The sequence below is a fragment of the Puntigrus tetrazona genome, chromosome 4 (assembly GCF_018831695.1).
Source record: "Puntigrus tetrazona isolate hp1 chromosome 4, ASM1883169v1, whole genome shotgun sequence".
NCBI classification, from domain to species: domain Eukaryota; kingdom Metazoa; phylum Chordata; class Actinopteri; order Cypriniformes; family Cyprinidae; genus Puntigrus; species Puntigrus tetrazona.
The window spans coordinates 8,451,093-8,474,934 of NC_056702.1; the positions used below are offsets into that span (position 1 = coordinate 8,451,093).

A 23,842-nucleotide genomic window follows, 5' to 3' on the forward strand; every position below is an offset into this window, starting at 1 on the left:
TATCTGAGGACACAGGTCACAGATGAGCTGGAACTTAGTCAATGAACAAAGTCAACATGACCAGATCATGGTCTTATTTGATCTCTCTCACACACACACACACACACACACACACACAAAATTGTGTAATCTGTTTAGGACCCTAGAAATGCATATCAGCCCATCTAAAGTTTGAGAAACTCAAAGCAACCAGAGACATTACTTCAGACCTGCATCCGTCTACTTTCTGACTGTTATTTCAGTAAAACATTTATATATTAAAAAAAGCTTTTATTTTGAAAGCTTTTATACCATCCAGACCACAGATACAAAAACATATTTATATAATGAAGGCTTCCCGAATGGCCTTACCTCATTATTAGGATGAGGGCTACGCAGTAAAGATGTTGTGTTATGTAAGTGGATTTTGCGCTCGTGACATAACTCAGCAAGTTATGAAAAATATTGCCCATTCGGCACTACGCCACCGGCTTCTGTGTAGAGAGCTTTAAACAGCTCTCATCCGCAGCAATGATACTTAGGACAGATATCCACCCAAAGCAGATAAACTGCCCCCTAGATGCCTTTAAAAGTGCTTGACTGACATAACGATATATGGCTGAACATATACGGAGCCCATATCTGAAACAAGTCACTTCTGAGAGCAAGCATGCACCATGCAGTATTTGTACCGCTTTCTTTAACATATACTAACATTGAAATTAAACATCTGATATTTGGCACTTATTGTGCACACAGGTTTTCAGAGGCAAACAATGTAAAGCGGGACTCAAACTCCTCACACAGATTTTTCTACACTAAAACCTGGTGTTGAAAACAGCCCTGCACAGACATGCACAGACTTGAAACCACATTGAACACATCTGAGGTGAACTGACAGCAGGCCATTACCCAATATTAGTCAGCCCTGATGCTCTTGTGGAGTTTCTGAACATTTCATTTAATGCCATAGCAAAAAATGTCATAGCATTAATCCCTTTACTGCCGCCATAACAGCTTCCAATCTTTTAGGAAGGATTTCTACTGGATGTTGAAACGTGGATGCAGGGATTTGCTGCGATTCAGACACAACCTCGTCACTGATGTTGTGTGATGATTTCAGGTTTACTTTGTTTTGCTTTTAATCTATGCCACACTTGGTAAATATATTTATGGGCCTTGCTTTGTGTACAGGGGCGATGCTGGAACAGAAAAACTTTAAAATGTTGCAAAAAAAACAAAATCGAAACAAAGCAAAAAAAAGCAAATAACAAACAAAAATGAAAAATTTTAATAAGAAAAAAAAGTGTTGCCACTAAACATACCTGAAAAATGTTTTATATATATTTCGGTTTTTACATATTCACACGGGACAATTAAACTACAGGTACAAGCTGTGAAAATCCTACACAAATACTACACAGCACTGAACTGCACTTTACCTGAAATTAAGAGGGAGGCAGATTACAGTTGTACTGAGTCTCTGAGCAGATTATGCTAACAGGCTTACAGACCCCCTCCCACCATCTCTGATCTTTAGAAGCTGCCTAAAAAGTACTGGGAAGAGGAAAAGCATGCCTCTCAACTACTTTACCTGCGTTTTAAAATAATGCAGGGTTTAGAGGTTAGAGATTAACATTAGAAACTGAAAAACTATCAATAAAAGATTATGAAACATTGGGTCACACTTTATTTTATGGTCCAACAATTCTCTATATTAACTAGCCACCAACTGCGACTTTTGCCTTAAACTCCTAACTCGCTGCTTTTTAATAGTTAGTAAGATAGTTGTTAAGTTTGGGTATTGGGTAGGATTGGGGATGTAGTATTTGGTCAGAGATTCAGAACACGTGCTTTAAGTACTAAAAATTTATAAACACATGCAATGCATTAATAACAAGCAAGCAGCTAGTTAATATGGAGAATTGGTCCCTATACTAAAGTGTTACCAAACATCGAGGTTAAAAACCCCAGGGTGGACAAAGAATGAAAACAGGAACGGAAGAGGAAAGGTTCAGTAACACAGCACTAACATTTGGCCTGTTTTTCCCCAATTCAGGCTTATTCAAGGAAAAAGTCAATGGAAGCTGGGGAGGTGTTGCGACATTAGCATAGCCATTGTCCCCATGTCCACACTGGTGCTCAGAGACAGATGGTCTAGGACCCAGTGCTCTTTATAGCTGTCCACTACTGCCTTGTGTCTCTGCCTGCGGTAACAATACGAGCTGGCCAGCGTCATTAAGAAACAATGAACGGAGACACGTCACGCGGTCACAATGTAGCAATGTACTACTTGACGCCTGGGTTTTATAAGTCTCGTCTCGGCTGAAGTATTAGAAGCTTTATTACGAGACCTCGATATATCTGCTTGGATCCAGTGTGTCAGCAGAGCGGACGATAACGTGATGGAGAACAAACTAAATATCAACATACAGAAAGATAGAGGTTATTGACCAATATTAGGACATAAATTGGTAATAATAATAATAAAATAATAATAACAGAGATTTAAAGTTTTAGCATTGATGGATGTTGGATATAAATTCAATTCAAAATAAAACAGGAAATATTCAGTCACAATGTCAAAGTTACAATGATTACATTTTTAAAAAATTTGGTTTTTGCTACTGATATATTTAATATTTTAATTAAAACAAACAAAAATCTTATAAAAAACATTTAAAATGCATGCAAAACTGCAGGATGTTAGGGTTTCAGTAGCACAAGTAGTTTGGTATCGTGCTCCGCCAATGTTTTTGTATGATTCATGTCATTGCCTAGACAAGAAACCACTAACGGCATCCTCTCAGCATCTTGTTTGCCAAAGCACTTTTGTAAGGGACCACTATAAAAGTTAAACAGACAGTTTCAAAAAGCACCCCTCCAAATCAAGGAGACCAGACACCGGCGATTCACCGTTAATGACCGCTCACGGTGTCAAATCCTCAGTAAATGAAGGTAATTCGAGAGACAAATCCCCTCTTTAGCTAGAGGTGTGAACAATGGAGACAGGCTAGTACATCAAAGATTGAAATGTCTTCCTCTGCCAAAGCAGGAAAACACATTTTATTGATGCACGGCGCATCAAGCGAGACACAAGATGAGACGAAGTCCCGTAGGTGCAGCACATTTTGTAAGAAACCGAAATCGTGATAAAAGTCCAGATCACCAGAGCATAAAGGTGTGTGCATGTGCACAGCTGCGATTCAAATTGTGTTTTCATTTCATGTCCACAGAGGGACTGCATGCAAAGCAATTTCTTTCCCATGTAGCAATCCTCTTTTGAGAGAGTTGAACACAAGAGGCCTATTTATAGTCTTTATTTTCATTCCACTCGGAGGACATACATGACACACTCAGGCCTAGAATATGCGCCCAGGAAGGGTTTGACAGGCCCTCCAAGAAACCCGAAAACATTCACAGTTAAACGAGAACTGACTTTTGAGAGAGAGTCTGAAAAATAAACAGAAACCAAAGATACACTGAGAAAAAGACTTGAAGGATGGCCGGTACTGCACCGCAGCTTGCTTTTGACAAATCGCTCGTGGAAGTTATTTTGAGGAAGTTTACAATAAGACAGCTGCGTTGTGAGACGTGAAGTTAAACTGTTCAATGAGGAATAAACAAAACACATTCTCGCTGTAATACGCAAAGATGCACTGCGAAAGAAAACAAAAGTTACAATTACAAGAAATGAAGCCCCCATGCAGAATTAGGAGAAGCAAAGTTGCACTGTGAGATATCAAGTCGCAATTACAAGAAATAAAATTATTATGAGAGATTTAAAGTCACACTTTGAGATGCAGGCTCAACTACAAGAAAAGGTCGCCTTAAAAGTGCAGTTACAAGAGACAAAGTTTCATTGTGAGGTAGAAAATTATTTTATCTCTTATTAAGAAATCGAAAATTGCGATTACAAGAAAGTCACCCATGACAATTAGAGATCACAATGTAACATAACGTCACAATTACAAGAAACAAAGCTGACTTGTGAGATAAAAAGTTGCATTACAAGAGACAAAATTGCACTGCGAGATAGAAAATTGCAATTACAAAATTTAAAGTCACAATTACAGGAAACAAAAGTCTCCTTGCATGGCAAAACTACAAGAATAAAAGGGTTTTTTTTTTTTTAAGTATAATTTGAAATTAGATTAGATGAGAAATAAGTTGCTTTGTAAGATATAAAGGCACTACTAAAAGAAAAAGTGTCTTGTGAGATTAAAAAGTGACAATTAAGCTAAACTGTGGAAAAGTACTCCGGTAGATAAAAAGTTACAAAATAGAAGATGTTAGAAAAGTTTCATTGTGAGATAGAAGTTGCAAAACTACTTGCACTGCAGCATATAAAAGGTTCTTTTCCAATTGTGAGTTGGAAACAGACTACTACAACTGGGCTTCACAGAGGATGACAAGCTGACTCGAAAAATGCAATTGTAGTAATCAGAGCAGAGCACAACCACATCATTAACAAGACTCTGCCATCCAGGAAAGGAGGCATGGAGACTCAAAATAATACCAATCGACGGGAAAGATCGCTTCGATGAACCTTGACGCAGTCAAAACGGCTCCTTAAATAAAAACAACAGATTGCACGCAAACAGTCCGGCGAAAGGGCGGCCAGCAGTTATTATTATGCGGAAAAGCCCAGGGAAGGGGGAGAGCGGTCGCATGAGTGCAGGGCTCCTCTGGGATTGGACGGCAGCGCATGCGGTCATGCAGAAACACGCCGAGGTATCCAGCAGGAAATGCGCGTTTTGAACAATGGAAGCGAGGAAACGGGGCCAAAAATATATCGGGAAAACAATCTCTCGCTCTTTGCATCTTCAAGTGGTTTGAATTACAAATGAGCGTTCTCATCTTCCCACAGGAGGCGCAACCAAAACTAACCTTTAGAAACTAGGCCACCAGAGAATACAGGTGCTATGGGGTGGGGCGAGGGGGCTTTTCAAAAACACTCGATATCGATCAAACAAGAACAGCGGGATAATCTTCAACAAAGGTTATGCCGTACACGGATCTCAAATGAAGCATCTCACAACGCTACACACAGCGCGGGTTTCACATGGCTTATCTGAGCAGCCCGGGGAGCTGATAAAAATCCAAGCCCCGATGACACTGGACACACACGGTGGTAAATTAATCAAGCTCTAACTGTTTAATCGCCTTCAACTTTATCTGGGGAACTAGAACAATCTCACGGCGGATCCTCTGAAAGAGAAAAAGGATTTTTTTTCTCTGTACGAACATTACGAACTAGATTTTTAGATGTAATGGAGGGGTGCTTCTACGATGTTAAGATGCTTAGGTGGTTAAAATAAATATTGCACGAAAAACTTTAAAAATTAAATTAAAATAGGAAATAAAAAACGAAAACAAAAAAACAAATCACACCAAAATAAATAAATATAATTGTATGTGTATATATATATATATATATATATATATATATATATATATATATATATATATATATATATATATATAAAAAATAAAATCTCAACGTTGGATATTTAAGTGTTCATACCTTTAAGTAAATCTAATATTCAAAGCATACAATCTTTAAAAACACAGTAACACTTAAATTTAACAAAAATATAAGTTCTTCATAATGTATATAACTAACATTTTCATGCTTTAATTTTTTTAAAATAGAGCAGAATTTGAATGTTAGCCATCAATCATTTATCAACCGATTGGTTCGATTATTATTCAATTAGCCACAACTTCACTATAACTATAAACCCTATCGACGCGCAGTGTTTACAAACCGCTATAAACCTGAAATGATTTCAGATTTCACAACTGTGGATGGTGTTTACCTCCCAGGACATGCCTTTAATTGCACCGGCTTCCCGCATTGATTTTTTTACAAGCAGAACCAAACTTCTCTCTAACAATCTCTGAAAGCGAAAACAGAAGCTCTAAGCAGGTTCATGATTATGATGTGATCCCACGCGGCCCGCCCGGCACTCTCTCGGTTTAAAGCAACGCATCTAATCCACGGGAAGCATCACGCACACGCAGCTTAGCTCTTTGCGCACTTCACCAGCGGCCTGCTAAACTGCTCCAGGCCTTAAAAAGGTAGAGCGATCAGCGCATCTGTTAAAACAAGGCCAGGCGAAGATTGGCGAAAACCGGGGTGAGAGCGCACGGACTTGGCGACTGGGATTACAAGCGGAAAGACGGTTTTCTGACAATTACACTTGCTCTCCAGGCCAAAGCTGTTGTGCTTTCAAATCAGGTTGCAAGAAATGTGCCCATCACGTGAGACGACCGGTACAAACGCAACGCTCCCTGTGCCAAAAACCTCGCCGCATTCAGGCCAAGCAGATCAAGTCGTTGAAGTCGAGTCGTCTGTTGGCACGGGCGACTGAAATCACGAGCGACGGAAATCACGAGCGACGGTCACGTGCGCCGCTCGCCACCGACTGACTGCTCAACTCAAGCCATCGTGAACCGCCTCGTGATATCTTTTGAAGTTCAGTGACCTTTAAGATAAGGCCAATATGACAACGTCAATCTCACCATCTCTCAAAAACACTTTTTCACAGTAAATAATAAAAACAACAATCACTCCTTCCCATTTTCCACATGGTGGGTGTTCAGAAGTGTCTTGATTTAGCTCGCTCCCCTCAATGCCCATCTAAATCTCTATTAAATGTTCCCTCCGGATGCCGACAACACAATTAAACCCATTAAAGCGGATGCCATCACACGCCGGGCCAGGATCTGACACCACAACCCAAAAAATACAATCGATACGAGGATAACGATGATTGTTTTTTATTGATGCTTTGAGGCACATTGCTTAAGAATCGATCCAGTCCCTCGTCTGACAGATGCAGCGGGTCTCAGTGAGTGATTGGGAATATAACTGAGCTCTTAATTTGGTCATGCATTTAGTTGATTTATCTATGTATCTCCATCTCTGCACGCATCCGTGCATTAAATTATGATACTGTATGCGCTGTGGGTCACACAGGCTCCAGAAGCAATCGTGCTCATTTTGTTTTGCCAGAGGCATCATGTCACAAAGATAAAGATAATTCACAAAATAAACTATTTCCTACGTAACCAGCAATATCAGAAAAACAAAATGGCTACTGCATTTATTAAATGAGTGATGGGCAAAAATGCGTTTATTTTCTCAACACTGGAGTTAAAAAGACTAAACAAAAAAAAAATCATTTGAAACTATCTTGTGGTCTCAATACACGGGCTTTAATGTTATAATGGCCGGTTTTATGTTTATGTCAGTTAACATCTGCCACGTTATTTTTGTCTGTGGATGAACTGGCCGGCATGCAGGGCAAAACACATTTTGCGAGTAAAACGAAGACACAAACACGAGCGATTTTTAACACGAATCCAATGCAATTCACTGCCATCTCCATTTCGTGGCAAACGATGTCCCACGTCTCAAAAATCAGTGCAATCCTCTCAAGTTCGAGTCCCCTGTCCCCAACGAGGCGTATAGATAAGCTCCGTTAAACGTGTCTGAACGTCCTAATGCGAGAAGGGTAACGCGAGTCAAGCAGTCCGGCTCGCGCGAAATCAGTGCGCGGTTATTAAACCCGCTGTTTGCGATCAAGCTACAACGACTCGGTCTTCTTACCTGCCAAAGCGTCGGGCTCCAGACCCGTTTCGTTGTCTATTCCGCACACAACGAAGTAATGTGCGAAGCGGCAGGGTGCCGACCCAGAGCCGCTCATAGTCGCGCTCATCTCGGCTCGCGCTGATCCGCTTTGTCCGCGCCTGCTACTCGGACCCGGCCAGCTCCATATCCAGCGTCCCCGGGCGAGTGAAATCGACGAGGCGGCGTTTCGGCGGACGCCTGCGGCTGGGGCTCTGTGCGTGCGCGCGTGTAAGTCGGTCTGAAGAGCGTCCGCTGCTGGGGCTGCGCGCGTCGTAGCTGCTCTGAGCGCGCCCTGACGCGCCGCTTCAGCTGATCGCACTCAGCCAATCGACGCCGCGCAAGCGTCTCGCCTCGAGTATTTGTTTGAGAGCGAGCGCGCCGCGGCGTAAGCCTTTCCTTTTAAATGTTGCGGCTCGCCAGCGAAAATGCAATAAGCACACGAGTGAAGAAATAATTCGACTGTAGTTACGACAAACATGTAAAAGCGTGTTATATATTTATATTTATATTGAAGTCAAATGTTTAGTCTATATTTAAAAACGTGCTTGAAATGTATTGTTCCAGGCAGAATATAGCTGACATTATATATACACACACACACACACACACACACACACACACACACACACACATATATATATATATATATATATATATATATATATATATATATATATATATATATATATATATATATATATATATGCATTTACATTTATATTATTGTATTATATATATATATATATATTATATATATATATATATATAATGTAGTATTATAATGTTCTACTACTATCTCTACTTCTAATATCCTTGCTTATTTAACATTTAAATATATTTTTACAACATAAAACCAGCATATTACAATATCGCCCTCTGTTGGTTAAATGTATTGCTAGTGCCTTTGCATTTGTGTGTTTGGGCATTACTCAATGTTTTCCAGCGGTCTAAAACTAATTAGAAAACACACACACACACACACACACACACACACACACACTAAATTAATGTATATGGACTTTTTTTATTTCATGTCCCCCCATCAATATCCAAACAACATTCAAATGGTCGTTTTGTTTGGTTTTAAAGACTTTAAAAAACAGAAATTTCGAGACTAAAAATAATTATCACTAAAATTAACTATTTCAGAACATTCAAGAGTTGTTGATGAATTGATGGTTTAGCTCCTTTTTAAATTGGTGTACGAAATTTTCCAGCCATTCATGATTCAGCCTACTGGCTAAGGATTCGAGGATTTCTTTACCCACAATGCCTACTTAATGTCTGTTTTAGTATTTTATTAGGTTGTACTTATATTATTAATATTACCATAATATTTCTAATCGATCGACCCATCTATAGGCCTGTGTTTAAACTTCAAGCTTTTACAATCGTTTCAAACGGCCGGCCTAAGCATCTCATAGCAAGGCCAACCTCAAAGTTTGCTCAAACACTTTCGTCGAGCTTGATTTCTAGAGGACGTTAATTAAAAATAAGCTTGTTTTAAATCACTTCTTGAGGCCTCCTAGTGGGCCCCACACTTATTGAGCAGAGCCAATCTATAACAATAGCTCTCTCAGTGATTGTGGCTCGTGTAAATAAAACTGTGGTAACAATAAATGTATGCTAGCAGAAACTGTTACCATGGTAGCAGTTCACCTATACAAACTTTCGATGATGACGCCGCCGTTGTAGGAGGGGCTTCAAGGTCACGGGGTGGGGCGCAGGGGGGATCCTAAAGTTTATTGTTACTGCTGAATAATGAATAACGCCGAGTCCGCGCTTCAACGCCAAGCGCCAAGCGCCAAGCGTACTCCAGCCTCGGCGGAGTCCGGTCCACAGTGAAAAAAGCGCAGTACGCAGGAACGCGATCGGTGTGAACTGACGCATGTGTAAACCACACCCTGAGCACAAAGAACAGGCGCAGCGCCGCCGCCACACGCCCAGCGGACACTCGAGCACCTGACGCTTCGCCCGCGCCGGTCCCGATGGCGGAGGAGGCAGACTTCGTGCGCTCCGTGCTGCCCGTTCGCGGCGCGTTCCCCGCGGAGGACTCTTCTTTGGCTTTGCCGCAGGAGGACAGACTCGCTCTCGCGGACGCACACCGGCTGAACCGACTCCAGCGACAAGTGCAGCTCACGCTCTCACGGAAAAGAAAGAAACCAAAACCGCCAGGTATGTGGAACGAAACCGGAGGAAAAGTGCATAATGAAATAAAAGCAAATAGGGCGAAAGAAGCAGCGCTTTGGTTTGGAACGGAATGCATTTTTACATTTCTGGAAAAAATACGGGATGTCTGTCAAAAGTTTATGTCAGGAACGAACACGGATTCAATAGCAGGTTCAACTTAGTTTATTAGTCGTTCTAGAACAAAAACTTGACTGGAACGGAGGAACAGAAAACTTCCGAAGAAAAAAAATCAAAACAGCCTCCAGTCACTCCTCTCAGGCTGGGAGCGAAGAAAACAGGAAACTTGAAAGAGTCTCTCTACAGTCCTGCTGCTCGAGTCCAAAGTCAGATCCAGAGGATCAGGTGAGAGCGAGCTGCCAAACACAGCACCGGAGGAACCAGGCCCGGCGCAGGGGTTCGGAGGTCTGGAGAAAACAAAAAGGCAGAGCAAACGAAGAGGAAAAAACTAAAAATACCAGCTGAACTTGGAGCCTAGACAGACTGGACAGGACAGGACTAGACTGGACTGGACTGGACTGGAGGGGCACTGGTAGCGTCCTCACACCACAACGATCAGACACAAGACTGCAAACAAAGGGAGCTTAAGTAGGGGGAGCAATTAAGGAGCTAACGAGCCACAGGTGAGAAGGCAGCTAGAGTGATTAATGAGATAACAATGGGGCGGGAACACACAAGCACATGGCAGACTGTTTGACAGAAAAACAAAAACAAACTGATCAGACTGAAGTCATGACAGTACCCCCCCTCCCAGGCGCGCCACCTGGCGCCCCTAGGGGGAGCCCACCTCGTCGCCGGCGGAAGTCCTCAACCAGTGTCTGATCCAGAATGTCCCGGGCCGGTATCCAACACCTCTCCTCCGAACCCTCCCAGTCCACCAGAAACTGGAAACCCCGACCACGCGCCTGACATCCAGGAGCTTTCTCACAGTGTACACTGGAGTACCATCCACTATACGGGGAGGGGAGTCGGGTAGACCTCACAGGGTTAAGGGGGGAACGAAACACAGGCTTAACCCTGGACACATGGAAGACAGGGTGGACCCGACCAAGCGTGTAGGGGAGCTTGAGCCGCACCCGCCACTGGACTCAGAACCTTGGTGATAGGATATGGACCAATGAACCTGGGCGCCAGCTTGCGACACCGGAGAGCAGGTCCTTGGTGGAAAGCCATACCTTCTGACCACACACATACTGAGGGGCAGGAGTCCTGTGACGATCAGCCGCTGCTTTGGTCCGTCTGGAAGTCCGGGCTAAGACTCTCCTAGCCTTCTTCCAGGTGCGATTTTTGGCGCCAAGGCAGACGGGACCGCAGCCTCGGGTTCCTGAGTAGGGAAAAGGGGTGGTTGATAACCCATTGAACAAAGAAAAGGAGACATACCTGTGGATGCTACAGGAAGGGAATTGTGGGAATATTCGACCCACGGTAGCTGCTGGCTCCAGGAGCTCGGACTGTGTGATGCCATGCAGCGAGAGCTCTCTCGAGATCCTGGTTGGCTCGCCGGACTGCCCATTGGTCTGGGGTGAAAACCTGAAGACAGACTCGTAGAGGCCCCGATCTGTCTACAGAACTCTTTCCAAAACCGGGAGACAAATTGTGGTCTCTGTCGGAGACCACATCTACCGGAAGGCCATGAATCCGAAAATGTGGTCCACCACCACCTGAGCGGTCTCCTTGGCGGAAGGGAGTTTGGGCAAAGGGATAAAATGGGCCGCTTTAGAGAAGCGATCCACCACAGTCAGAATCACGGTGTTGCCTCTGGGGGAAGACCAGAGACAAAGTCAAGGGCCAGGTGTGACCAAGGACGAGAGGGAATGGGCAGGGGCTGCAACAGACCAACAGGAGACTGGTTCAAGTCTTATTCTGAGCACACACCGAAGCAAGCCAACACAAACTGCCTGACATCGGAAGCCATGGTTGGCCACCAAAATCGCTGACGGATGGTAGCCAGTGATCTCCGAACACCTGGGTGACAGGCTATCCTGGACTCATGACCCCACTGGAGAACCTTAGGACGCAACGCAGCCGGCACAAATAACCGACCCTCTGGGCACCCCTCTGGCACCTCTCCTCCCGTCCGCCTTTCTCACCGGGCTGTTCGATGTCCCAGGAGAGGGACCCACAACCATCCCCTTGGGGAGAATGGTATCGGGTCCGAATCCTCCCAGGAACCTCAAACAGGCGAGAGGGCATCAGGCTTAGTGTTCTTAGACCCCGGCCGATACGAGAGGGAGAAGTTAACCGCCCAAAGAAAAGTGCCCAGCGAGCCTGGCGAGCATTTAACCTCTTGGCCGAACGGATATATTGGAGGTTCTTATGATCCGTCCAAACCAAAATGCGAGCTCCCTCCAGCCACTGGCGCCACTCCCCAGGGCCAACCTGACTGCCAGCAGCTCCTGTTACCTATGTCATAGTTTCGCTCTGCAGGGCTCAGACGGTGAGAGAAAAACGCACATGGGTGCACCTTCTCATCTCCAGGGAACCGTTGGGATAGAACCGCGCTACCCCGACCTCTGAGGCATCTACCTCAACAATGAACTGACGCTCAGGATCTGGAAGACAAAGAACAGGAGCAGAGATGAAACGGGACTTAAGAACATCAAAGGCCTCCTGTGCCTGAGAATTCCACCTGAACGATACTTTAGGTGAGGTAAGTGCCGTTAGGTGCAGCGACCAGGCCAAAGTTCCGGATGAATCGCCTATAGAAGTTGGCGGCTTGCAGGAACCGCTGCAGCGCTTCCGAGAATCGGGATTGGCCACTGCTTCTTATCTTGGCAGGATCGGCTTTAATCCCCTCCGCTGAAATGATATGCCCCAAGAACGAAACTGACTTGGCGTGGAACACACACTTCTCCGCCTTGGCATAAAGCTGGTTCTCCAGCAGCCGTTGTAGCACCTGGACGACGTGTTGAGTGTGTACCTGCAACGAGGGGGAGAAGATGAGAATATCATCAAGATACACGAAGACAAACCTGTTTACCATGTCCTCAACACGCCGTTCAGGGCCTGGAAGACAGCTGGGGCATTGGTAAGTCTAAGGGTAAGACCCGTATTCAAAGTGTCCCGTGGGGTGTTAAAGGCTGTCTTCCACTCATCCCCTCACGGATGCGGACTAAATGATAGGCGCTATGGAGGTCTAGCTTAGTAAAGACCTTGGCTCCCTGTAATAACTCAAAGGCAGAGGACATCAGAGGTAGAGGATACCGGTTTCTTATGGTGATGTCATTCAGGCCTCGATAGTCGATGCAGGGGCGCAGAGAGCCATCCTTCTTCTTAACGAAGAAGAACCCAGCACCTGCAGGTGAGGAAGAGGGACGGATGAGGCCGGCATTTAAGGACTCCTTGATATACTTGTCCATGGCCTCTCTTTCAGGACTAGACAGGGAGTACAAACGCCCTCTAGGCGGAGAAGTGCCTGGGAGGAGATCGATGGCACAGTCGTACGGCCGGTGAGGAGGTAGGGATGTGGCTCGAGACTTACTGAAGACCCGACAAAGATCATGGTACTCCGCCGGCACCCCAGAGAGATCAGCGGACTCCATCTGAAACACAGAAGACACAGACACCGGAGACAAGGCAGCACCCAAACATGAAGCAAGACAAGACTGACTCAAGATAACACAGAATTACCTGACCAATCCACGTGAGGCTTGTGCTGCACCAACCACGGGTGCCCCAGGACAACAGGAGCCCCCGGGGAGTCAAGAAGGTACAGCTCAATTACCTCACGGTGATTGCCAGAGACCACTAAACTTACTGAGGGAGTGGAATGAGTAATGGAGAAGAGAAGAAGGCCATTGAGGAGCGGACAGGAATGGGAAAAAGGGAGAGGAATGGCGGAATGCCCCACTGGGCAGCCACTGAGGCTCCAAAAATTGCCCTCAGCTCCAGAATCCACCAGAGCTGGGCAAGAGTGGACGGAGTCCTGAAAATGAATGGACACCGGGAGCAGTGTACGAGACTTTGGGGACTCGAAACTGGAGAAACGCCCATCAGAATTCCCGACTTGCTGATGGGCCCGGCTTTTAAAGGACACCGGATGGCTCTGTGTCCTGGCCTCCCACAGTATAGGCAGAGCCCTCGCAAAGTCGGTCCTGCCTCTCCTGGCAGAGAGGCGAAGGCGCCCACCTGCATGGGTTCAGGGTCGGCGTAGTGGTGTTGGGTGCTCTGTCCTCCAAGAACCGGGAAGGCTGAGAAGTCCACCGCTGACGGCGACGCTGAAGACGCCTCCTCTACGTAGAGCCAGTTCCACCAGGGAGTCGAGATCACGAGGCAGTTCATGGGTGACTATCTCATCCTGTATCTCGTTGTTCAGTCCCTCCCAAACCTGGCTCGCAAAGCAGCCTCATTCCAGTCACAGGTGGCCGCCAGAGTTCTGAATCGGATAAAATAGTCCGTGACCGAACCACCATCCTGCTTCAACCGCACCAGCCGGGAGGCTGCCTCCTCACCCATCAAACAGCTTGCCCATCTCGGCTCGGAATCCCTCAAAAGTGGCGCAGAAGGGGGCACGAGCATGTCGCCCAATCGCGGGCCCTTCCTTTAAGGAGGGTGATGACGAATGCCACCCGAGACTCCTCCGTGACATAACGGGCGGGGCTGGAGTGCAAAGACCAGGGAACACTGGGACAGGAAGGCCCGCACGCAATTAGATCCCCGCCATAGGAGGAGGGCTATTGGCGTGGGTTCCGGACCGGCCTGAGGTGAAAAAAAGCGACTGGGAGGCAGCTGAGCGGGCGGCCTGGGCCTCTTGTTGGAGTTCTTGCACCCTGGCACCGAGCTCGGCAACTTGGGTCGTCAGGAGGTCAACATCTCTTGAGGTCACCGTTATCTGAGTCGCATGCTGGCCAAGGAGAATACCCTGTTTCGTCACAGCAGTCCTGATTTGGTCTTCTCCTGCTGAATCCATCTTTTGGTCTGATCGTTCTGTCAGAAACGAACACGGATTCAATAGCAGGTTCAACTTAGATTAGTCGTTTCTAGAACAAAAACTTGACTGGAACGGAGGAACAGAAAACTTCCGAAGAAAAAAAATCAAAACAGCCTCCAGTCACTCCTCTCAGGCTGGGAGCGAAGAAAACAGGAAACTTGAAAGAGTCTCTCTACAGTCCTGCTGCTCGAGTCCAAAGTCAGATCCAGAGGATCAGGTGAGAGCGAGCTGCCAAACACACAGCACCGAGGAACCAGGCCCGGCGCAGGGGTTCGGAGGTCTGGAGAAAACAAAAAGGCAGAGCAAACGAAGAGGAAAAAACTAAAAATACCAGCTGAACTTGGAGCCTAGACAGACTGGACAGGACAGGACTAGACTGGACTGGACTGGACTGGAGGCACTGGTAGCGTCCTCACACCACAACGATCAGACACAAGACTGCAAACAAAGGGAGCTTAAGTAGGGGGAGCAATTAAGGAGCTAACGAGCCACAGGTGAGAAGGCAGCTTGATTAATGAGATAACAATGGGCGGAACACACAAGCACATGGCAGACTGTTTGACAGAAAAACAAAAACAAACTGATCAGACTGAAGTCATGACAGTTTATGGAGGTCCTTTGTTCTTAACTTTGTCCTTCGGTTATTTTATTTAATATTTTATTGGTGTGCAAAACTGCAAAATCATATTCATTTATTGCTTCATTTGTTTAGACTGATTTTTTTTTTTTTTTATTTATTTTTTACAAAAACTACTTTGTACCGTTGTATCGGTGTGAGATCAAAGTGACTTTGATGTATACCACCACGTTACTGATTGTATATGATTTATATCATTGTACCGGATATTTACATGGTACATCAAGTCCAAATACAGCTATAGCAATATACATAGACATAGATATAATTAATTAAATGATCATAATGTAATAACTATGTAATAAGTGAAATAACAATATTGCAAAAAAAAAAACACATTTAGAACCGTTTTGTTAGTCAAGAAAGGTAAACCCTGCCTTAGTTTGTCATAACTCACTCATTCAGACGCATTTAGTAAGATTTGTAAGTGATCATGAAGAATATGTTTTCCATTGTGTTGTATTGTACGCAGCCCAATTGTGTGTGTTTTGGGCGTTGCAGAGTCATCTCTCTCAGAAAGTCTGTCCAGCTGTCACATTTCAAGCAGTTCGTCTTTAGGAAGTCTGCACCTGAAGGTAACGGTATTTTTTTTTTCTTCAGTGGGATAATTGTGTTTTCGAAGCGGACAGTTCACCCAAAAATCAAATGCAACGAAAGCGAATGGTATGCCGAGCTCTCCACTTCCAAAAACCGACAAAAAAAGCGGCTTACAAGTAGCACAGAAGTAGTTTGTACGATTTGTGCGCTATCTGTGAATGGCTAGAACTTTCAACATCCAAAAAAAAGGCAAAAAAGCAACCTAAAAAAGTAGTTTTGTGCGTCCTTCTGATGCGTTCACGTCAGAAATGGACTAAAGTATTAGTTTGCTTCCATGCTTTTTTTGGGTGAACTAATCCCTTAACTTCGCTAACTTGATTTACTTGAGACGATGACATGCGCTACGCTCTGCAGCGGGCGTTCTCCGTCAATCAGGAAGCCCCAAGGTTGCAACGGGTGGTCGATCGATCTCAGTGGTCAAGTACGGAGCCGCCTCGATTTCACAGAGGCTACGGCAGCTTTCGTTACGCCTCTAAGAGGCCGGCTCTCTGGGGGTCCAATTCCCTCACTCTCCCCACGGCTCCGACAGTGAACCGCTTTCATATGAACAAACAAACTTTGCGCTACGCCCACTCCGAGGTGCTGCGGATGCCGAGGTTCGCAGGCCTGTCGGCTGTCACGCAGCTCCCCGGTAAACCCGTGCACGAGAACAATGGCGCGGATGACACGGATGACGTGTTTTTACCCAACACCCCGCACAACGCTCCTGGGGACAGAAACAGGATGGAGTTAGAGAAGCACACCCTTCGGAGGACCCTCTGCAAGCTGAGAGAGGGGGGTTTGGGTGCTCAAGAACAATCGGAGAACGTGTCCTGGCAGAGCCGCGTACGGAAGCCGAGCCTGGAGTTTGTTGCAGGAAGACGACCCTCCCAGCCTGGATCGCTCATCAGCATGGAGGAGCAGTCTGGGAGTTTGAGGAGGATAGAGAAGCTGGAAGTCAGTCAACATGCAACGACAGCATCGGCAAAGTAAGTCAGAGGTCTAGCGATTTCACCTGTTTAATCACAGGTACATACACAGGCTGTGATTTGAGCAGTTTTCTTGTGTTATTTTAGAAGAGCAGACTGTAGTTAATTAGCACTGACGTAAAGCTTATGCATATGCAATGCATGTATAAATTAATGTATATTATTTATTATTGAATACAAATGTTGTATGTCTATTTTAAGTTATATTTAATTTAATTTACACTTCATAGGCTTAATAGTATATTAATTAATTGCACGCAAAACAATAAATATAGTGCGTTATTCAAATTAATTATATATAATAAAGACAATATATTTAAAGAAGTATTATACAAGTATTAGTTTATTAGTAATCATCTTGCAACAAAAACATCTCATGCATTGCTCTAAAATTTGGTTGAATTATTATTATTGTTATTATTATTATAAATAAATGACATGAGACTGAATTTAAATTCGACCTACATTAAATCAGCGTTGCATTTGTATATTATACATTACAAAGACTGGTTTGCATTGATTAGAGCAGGAGATAAGCATCAGGTGATCATAATTAATCCACAGACAGTTTAATTAATTAATGGAAACAACAACCTTGGGCAAAACAATGCAGTTTAAAAATATTATACCCACAATTTAAGAAAAAAACCCAACAACAATATATAGGTCATGTCACAGTGAATATTTTATATATATATATATATATATATATATATATATATATATATATATATATATATATATATATATATATATATATATATAAAATTTACTATTATTTATATATACATATAAATATGCATAACATGTCATTTTTAATATCCAAGTATTAGATTATTAGTAATTAGTTGGAATGAGCTCTGCTGTATTTCTGTTGTATGTGTGTGTGTTAAAGGAAGGGCAGACAGGCTGAACTTGGTCCAGAGATGACACTAAAAGAGGCTGTAAATCTGCTTGCACAAGATAACATAGAAGCACAAATCACTGCGGCTAACTTTATACAGAATCAGTGCTTTAACAGTCCAGACGCCAAGAAAAAGGTAAGTAGTGCTTTACTCTAAAATGCTAGTATGATCCACCCAAAAGTTATAATATATCTCGTACAATCCTCATAGTCTAGCCTTAATGGTTGCGTTGATAACAAACACCTCGGGCTAAATGAAACAATGAGTCACAGTACTACATGGTGAGGTGGCACTTTAATTAAGTAGAGAACGGGTGTGGAAGAAAGTAAGAGGAAAGTATTTCATGCGGTTAGTATATGTTTAATGCAGTCAGACAGGTGCTTCGTGATTTCATTGAAACATCTGAAGAAACTTTCTGTCTTCAGTTTATAAAAAGGGATGGTTCTTTCTGCTGTTAATTTAGCTTCACTTTAAACTTGACCTTAAAACATTATTAAAAACAATTCATATTAAAATGTGTTGGTGCAGTCTAGTGGTTTAAGATTCTTGAACTAACATGAACACTGTTTTGTGTCCACCCTTATCATTTGTTAAAACTAACCTGCCATTTATTGTGAATGATGGTGGTTGTGACATTACAACTGTTAGCACATGCACACACAGCCGCCCATGTTTATGTAAAAACAATGAGTCAGTGCTCAGCAACGTCAGCGGTCCGTATGAAAGTTGCTGCGAGCTAGTCTGCAGAGGTTAACCAAACATGAAAGGTCAAGAAAAGTTTTTTTTTTCTCAGCATCTACAATTAGTTATGCAAATGTGGCAGTAAGTACATTTAAATTGCACAAAATAGTTACATTTCATTTACATTTAAATCTCTTTTTTTAATCATTAAATAGTTCTAAAGTAAAAACAATCAAGGTTTCCACAGAATAAATACGTTTGTTCAGTGTTACATACTTCTTTAGAAATAATTAGCAATATGCTGATTTGGTCAGGAAACATTAATTATTATTATCATCAAAGGAGTTAAAATGATTGTAGAATTTGACCTATTTAAGTTGAGGTTTCTTGTCCCATGTGTTCAGGTACTTTATCTTCAAGGCACCCCAAAGCTGCTGAAGCTAATGCAGAGCGAGAGCGAGGAGCTCCAACGGGCCGCTGTCGGCGCGCTCCGAAATATTGTTTTCGAAAACAATGAGAACAAAATGGAAGTCAAAGACTGCGAGGGCCTTCCAGTGATCCTGAGACTGCTCAAGAAGAACCGAGACATCGAGACCCGACGGCAGCTCACCGGTAAACTCAACTCCCTGAGGGCCACCGCTTTGCACAGTTTCGCTCCAGCCCTAATCAAACACACCTGATGCAAGGCCTTCAGGATTCCTAGAACCCAGAGTTTCCCAAGAATTAAGTTTGAGGCCGCTCCATTAGAGTATTTAAGCGCTGTGCCACATATATTAAATTACTCGATCCAACTTGGCTCCGCTTTAGAGGATCCAGCTGAAATCCATGCAGATCTTGAACGTGTGACCTCTAGCCTCCCGCTAATCTTGCAGATGTTGTTCTCTCCCCAGGGCTGCTGTGGAATCTGTCTTCTCACGACCTCTTGAAAGAGCAGCTCGCTAGAGATGCGGCCAGACCTCTCACAGATAGCGTGCTGGTGCCCTGCTCAGGCATTTCTGAAGGGGAAGACCCCAAGTTGGAGCTCCTTGCTGACCCTGACATTTTCTACAATGCTACCGGCTGCCTGAGGTATTACCAGAGAAAATGCTATGGGTTTTAAACGAAGCAGATTTATTTGGAGGCCAGGCCATTCTTAGTGCTACAACTGCCAAAGTTATACATATACCTTATTATAATATACACTACGCTACAGATTGAGTTTTTGAGGTAATTAATAGTACTTGTATTTAGCAAGGCAGCATATTACAAAAGATTTCTATCTGCATTTCTGAGGGATCGTGCGACACTGAAGACTGTGCCGTCTCATCATAGGAATATGTTAAATTATATTAAACCACAACATAGTTATTTTCGATTATAATCATATTTACTAGCGCTGTCAAACGGTTATTCGCAGTTCATCTCTTTTAAAAGAAAGGTTTTTGTTTACATAATATATTTGTGTACTGTGTATATTTATATTGTGTACTGTATATATTTAGAAAATATTTAAATGTATATATTTACATTGATAATTAACAAATAATTAACCAATTATTTGTTGTTGTCACGGTGTGGTTACGGGAAGGAGCACTCGACAAGAATATAACTTATATTACAAAGTAAATGACTTAATTAACTCAAAACACCTAAACACAATAAGACCGTTAACAGAGGACAGAAAGTAGGGCGCACAGAGCACATGGGACAAGAAAAACAACAACAAAGAGTCCAAACATGTGACAGTTGTTGTTATTATTAACAAATATAATATTATTATTATTATATAATATTAAATAATAAATTATGATTAATAATTAACACTTTTTCCTGAAATGTATACAATCATGTGTATTTGTTTAATATAGTAAATATACACTGTACACACATTTATTATGTAAACAAAAACTTATTTTGGATGAGATAAATCAAGATTAATCGTTTTATGCTTTTTCAGTATTTTTATTTAAAAAATGGTAAATCTTTCTGGGTATAACTGAGCAGATATTTTTATATTTACTTATTTTTAGAACATTTAATTTGTACATAAAAGGTGTTATTAAATTATAGATATATAATCTTTTTTTTTTTTTTTTTTTTTTTTTTTTTTTTTTATAGAAATCTGAGTTCAGCTGGTCCAGATGGACGCAAAGCCATGCGAGACTGTGAGGGTCTAATTGAGAGCATCATCTATTACATCCGCGGCAGCATTGCAGACTACAAACCTGATGATAAGGTAAAAGACCTGCTCGCATTAAATCCCCAGCAACAGCAAGTCTTTCATTTGGGTCTATATAGTAATTAAAGGAGTCCTATCACAAGGAATCAAAATGTTCTTGATCTTTGAAGATAAAAGACCTTGACGTTCCTGTACTATAAACATTTTTAGATTACATAACACAAAATGTTCTCCCCGGGGGGGAAATGATTTATTCTGCATGCTTGCAACTTTGTGACACAGATGAATGCATAACCTCCCAAATTTATCTCAGTGATAAGAAACCGCCTCCTTTCTAGATGTTATGTTTTGTGTGACGTTTTACGATCCGGAGTGATTATTGCAAGTGGTGAACAATTTATAATAACTGAATTATTCTTTCTTTCTTTCTTTCCAGGCCACAGAAAACTGCGTGTGCATCCTGCACAATCTTACTTATCGGTTTGACTGCGAGATGCCTCGTGTGGATTCCCCGGTGGTACAACAGCCCAAACAAAATCACAATACAGAAGCTAGTAACCCTGGCTGCTTCGTCCTCAACAGTCCCAAAAACTCTGAGGAGGTTAGTGTTGCACCGTAAACTACAAGAAGAGTTTGTTTTCAGGCCATCCCAGACAGAGGTAGATGGGTCTGTTTCTTCAATAGGACAGATTTGTGGAGGTTTAGCGTTACACCATGGATCGTCTGTAGTGAATGGGTGCCGTCGGAATGAGAGAAACGCTCCATAAGAAAAACATTACAGCAATTCACACGACTCCAGTCCATCAAAAAGTGAAATCTGCTCGTTTGTAAGAATCATTATGCCAACTTTAACCCATTATTTTGAGTACATAATCCATAATAACACTTCATCCAGTGAAAGAGTCCATCTCTTGTTGTTCTCTCACATCAGAATACACACATATAGCTGCCTAGAACTGTTTTTAGGTTTATAGTCTTAGATTAAGACTATAAAATAGTATTGATAGTGGACTTTTAGCTGGAAGCAAGGTTATAAACATCCTAATGATTGATTTGTTTGTCACAAACATGCAGCTTTTTGCCTCGCATGCCATTTATCAGTGGGCTGGAGTCGGGTGAATTACTTTGGAGTCGTTTATTATTGTGACGTTTTCATCGGTTGTTTGGACTCTCATTCTGACGGCAGCCATTCACTGCAAAGGATGAGCCATCTTTGACATTTTGGGTTGAAATATTCTTTTGAAATGCATTCATTTTAAATTAGGATGCAGTGAAAATGTGTGGCTCGACTTCTGCGGAGCACTCGAACCAAAACCTCTAATGCAAACGTAGTGGCGTCGAACACAAATCAAGCTCATGTGTGGCATCGAATGTTGTGACTCAGGAAGCGTATGGAGACTATCCCTTACTGGAGGAGAACGGCAGCCCTCAGGGTGTGGAGTGGCTCTGGAGCGCCATCACCATCCGCATGTACCTCTCTCTCATTGCCGTCAGCACGAACCGGCACACCAAGGAGGCGTCCATCGGAGCTCTGCAGAACCTCACCGCCTGCTCCGGAGAGGTATTATCTAGAAATCAATCTCGCCGAAATACCAGTGAGCAGCGCCGACTTCGAATCACATTAATGCCTTCTACCTCGGTTAGACGTCCCAAGCCATCGCGCACTTCATCGTGCGAAGAGAGGTGGTCCTATCTCAGGTGAAGAAGAGTCTGCAAGCAGGAGAGAAGGAAGAGGTCAGAATATCTGTGTCACTGCTAAAAAACATCTCTCGTTACCGAGAACTGCATGCAGATATCGGTGAGCTGCAATTATATATATATATATAACGGCATGCACAATAACGACACATGTCAGGCGCGTCAGAAGCGTGAATAAACAAACGGTTCTGCAGTTAACCAGGTGTTACCGGAGCTGGTTGCCATCCTGCCAAAGTCTGACCAAAGCGTTGAGCAGCCAACGGAGGTCACTGTGACGATCTGTCACATTCTCGTCAATCTGAGCCATGCCTCTGTAGCTAACACTTGTGCCATCATAAACCAAGGAGCGTTGCCCAAGATCATCGGCATCAGCACTGAAGACAACGGGTACGGTTTGGTAAAATAGTCTTTCAGTTAAGTCGTTTGTGTGAGTGACTTGATTGGTGGTTTTAATTCTCAACTAAATCTAGGTTTGGACCCACACGAGCGGGCCAGGCGGCTTGTATCTTACTTCACACCCTATGGAGGCATTCGGAGCTGCATAGCCGTTACAAAAAGGTGAAATGTTTAATAAAGGGTTATTACTTGCTATTAAGAACAAACAAAAGAACAAGCAGTGCGCTCTAGCCAATAACCAGTGAAGACAATCGACATATTAACAGTGTTTACAATGAAGAAATGAATGCGGTTAACTGCTGGAAGGCATGATAAAACGAACAGAACAAAATGCAGTAGTTAGTGCACATGTACATTGTTTTGTGGCATTAATGCAGTGAAACACATTTGTGTCATTTCACATCATTTCCTGATCTCGTTATTCTGCCTCACATTGCCCTCGTCATTTATGCCTCATTCCATCTAGAAAAAAAGGCCAACGTTTACCTGATAAATGGGCAGAAAGATGCAAAGATTTACTACACTAGAAAATATTTAAAGACAATAATTTTAATAATATATATATTTTTTCTATTTTAGAGATTGGTGTAATATATATATATATATATATATATATATATATATATAATTTTACTAACTATAATCAACAACTGTATGGTGATTTCTGATTGTATTAATTTGCATGAATTTGACTCTTGTCTTTCTACGGCAGGCTGGTTACAGGAAAGCTGACTTCATAAACAGCAGGACCGTGACAGCTGTGAATTCAGTTCGTGATTAATGGGATCCAGAAATCTACTGCAAACAACAAGACTAACATGTTTTTTTTAGGAAATATTAAAAAAAATGATGCTAATAACATGGCTTTGGTGCGTGTTTGTATATGTGCTTTGTCTTAATTTAATACTTTATAGTTTTCTGTGCGTTCTAACTCAATGATAATAGTAATGTCTGACCATTTTTATTTATTTTTTACTGACCTTTTTAAGATTTTTACTGCCTTTGGTCTGTTTGAATAGCGAAATTAAAAGCTTTTTCATCGACAAACCTATTTATTTGTGTATTTG

At 42.9% G+C, this 23,842-nt stretch overlaps 2 protein-coding genes across 6 annotated transcripts in view; one reads left to right on the forward strand and one right to left on the reverse strand.

The window, feature by feature from the left end:
- dennd5b (DENN/MADD domain containing 5B) overlaps positions 1–7,910 on the reverse strand; it is a 34,908-nt gene extending 26,998 nt beyond the window's left edge. For 2 of the 5 annotated variants that reach the window (XM_043236569.1, XM_043236567.1), the window contains exon 1: positions 7,598–7,908. In XM_043236569.1, the coding sequence (XP_043092504.1) occupies positions 7,598–7,706 (109 nt within the window). In that variant the 5' untranslated portion in view covers positions 7,707–7,908. Of the gene's footprint in view, positions 1–7,597 lie in introns of all 5 variants that reach the window. The other 3 variants (XM_043236571.1, XM_043236568.1, XM_043236572.1) reach the window with 2 other exon arrangements.
- A 1,445-nt stretch (positions 7,911–9,355) lies between these two features.
- Positions 9,356–23,613, forward strand: pkp2 (plakophilin 2). The gene is given in 14 exon segments (XM_043237933.1): positions 9,356–9,578; positions 9,580–9,793; positions 15,874–15,947; positions 16,324–16,937; positions 17,833–17,977; positions 18,928–19,135; positions 19,414–19,591; positions 20,621–20,738; positions 21,118–21,282; positions 22,066–22,242; positions 22,326–22,479; positions 22,574–22,766; positions 22,850–22,937; positions 23,488–23,613. Coding segments are annotated over 14 exon segments (2,469 nt in total). The 5' UTR covers positions 9,356–9,506; the 3' UTR covers positions 23,557–23,613.
- The last annotated feature ends 229 nt before the right edge of the window (positions 23,614–23,842 follow it).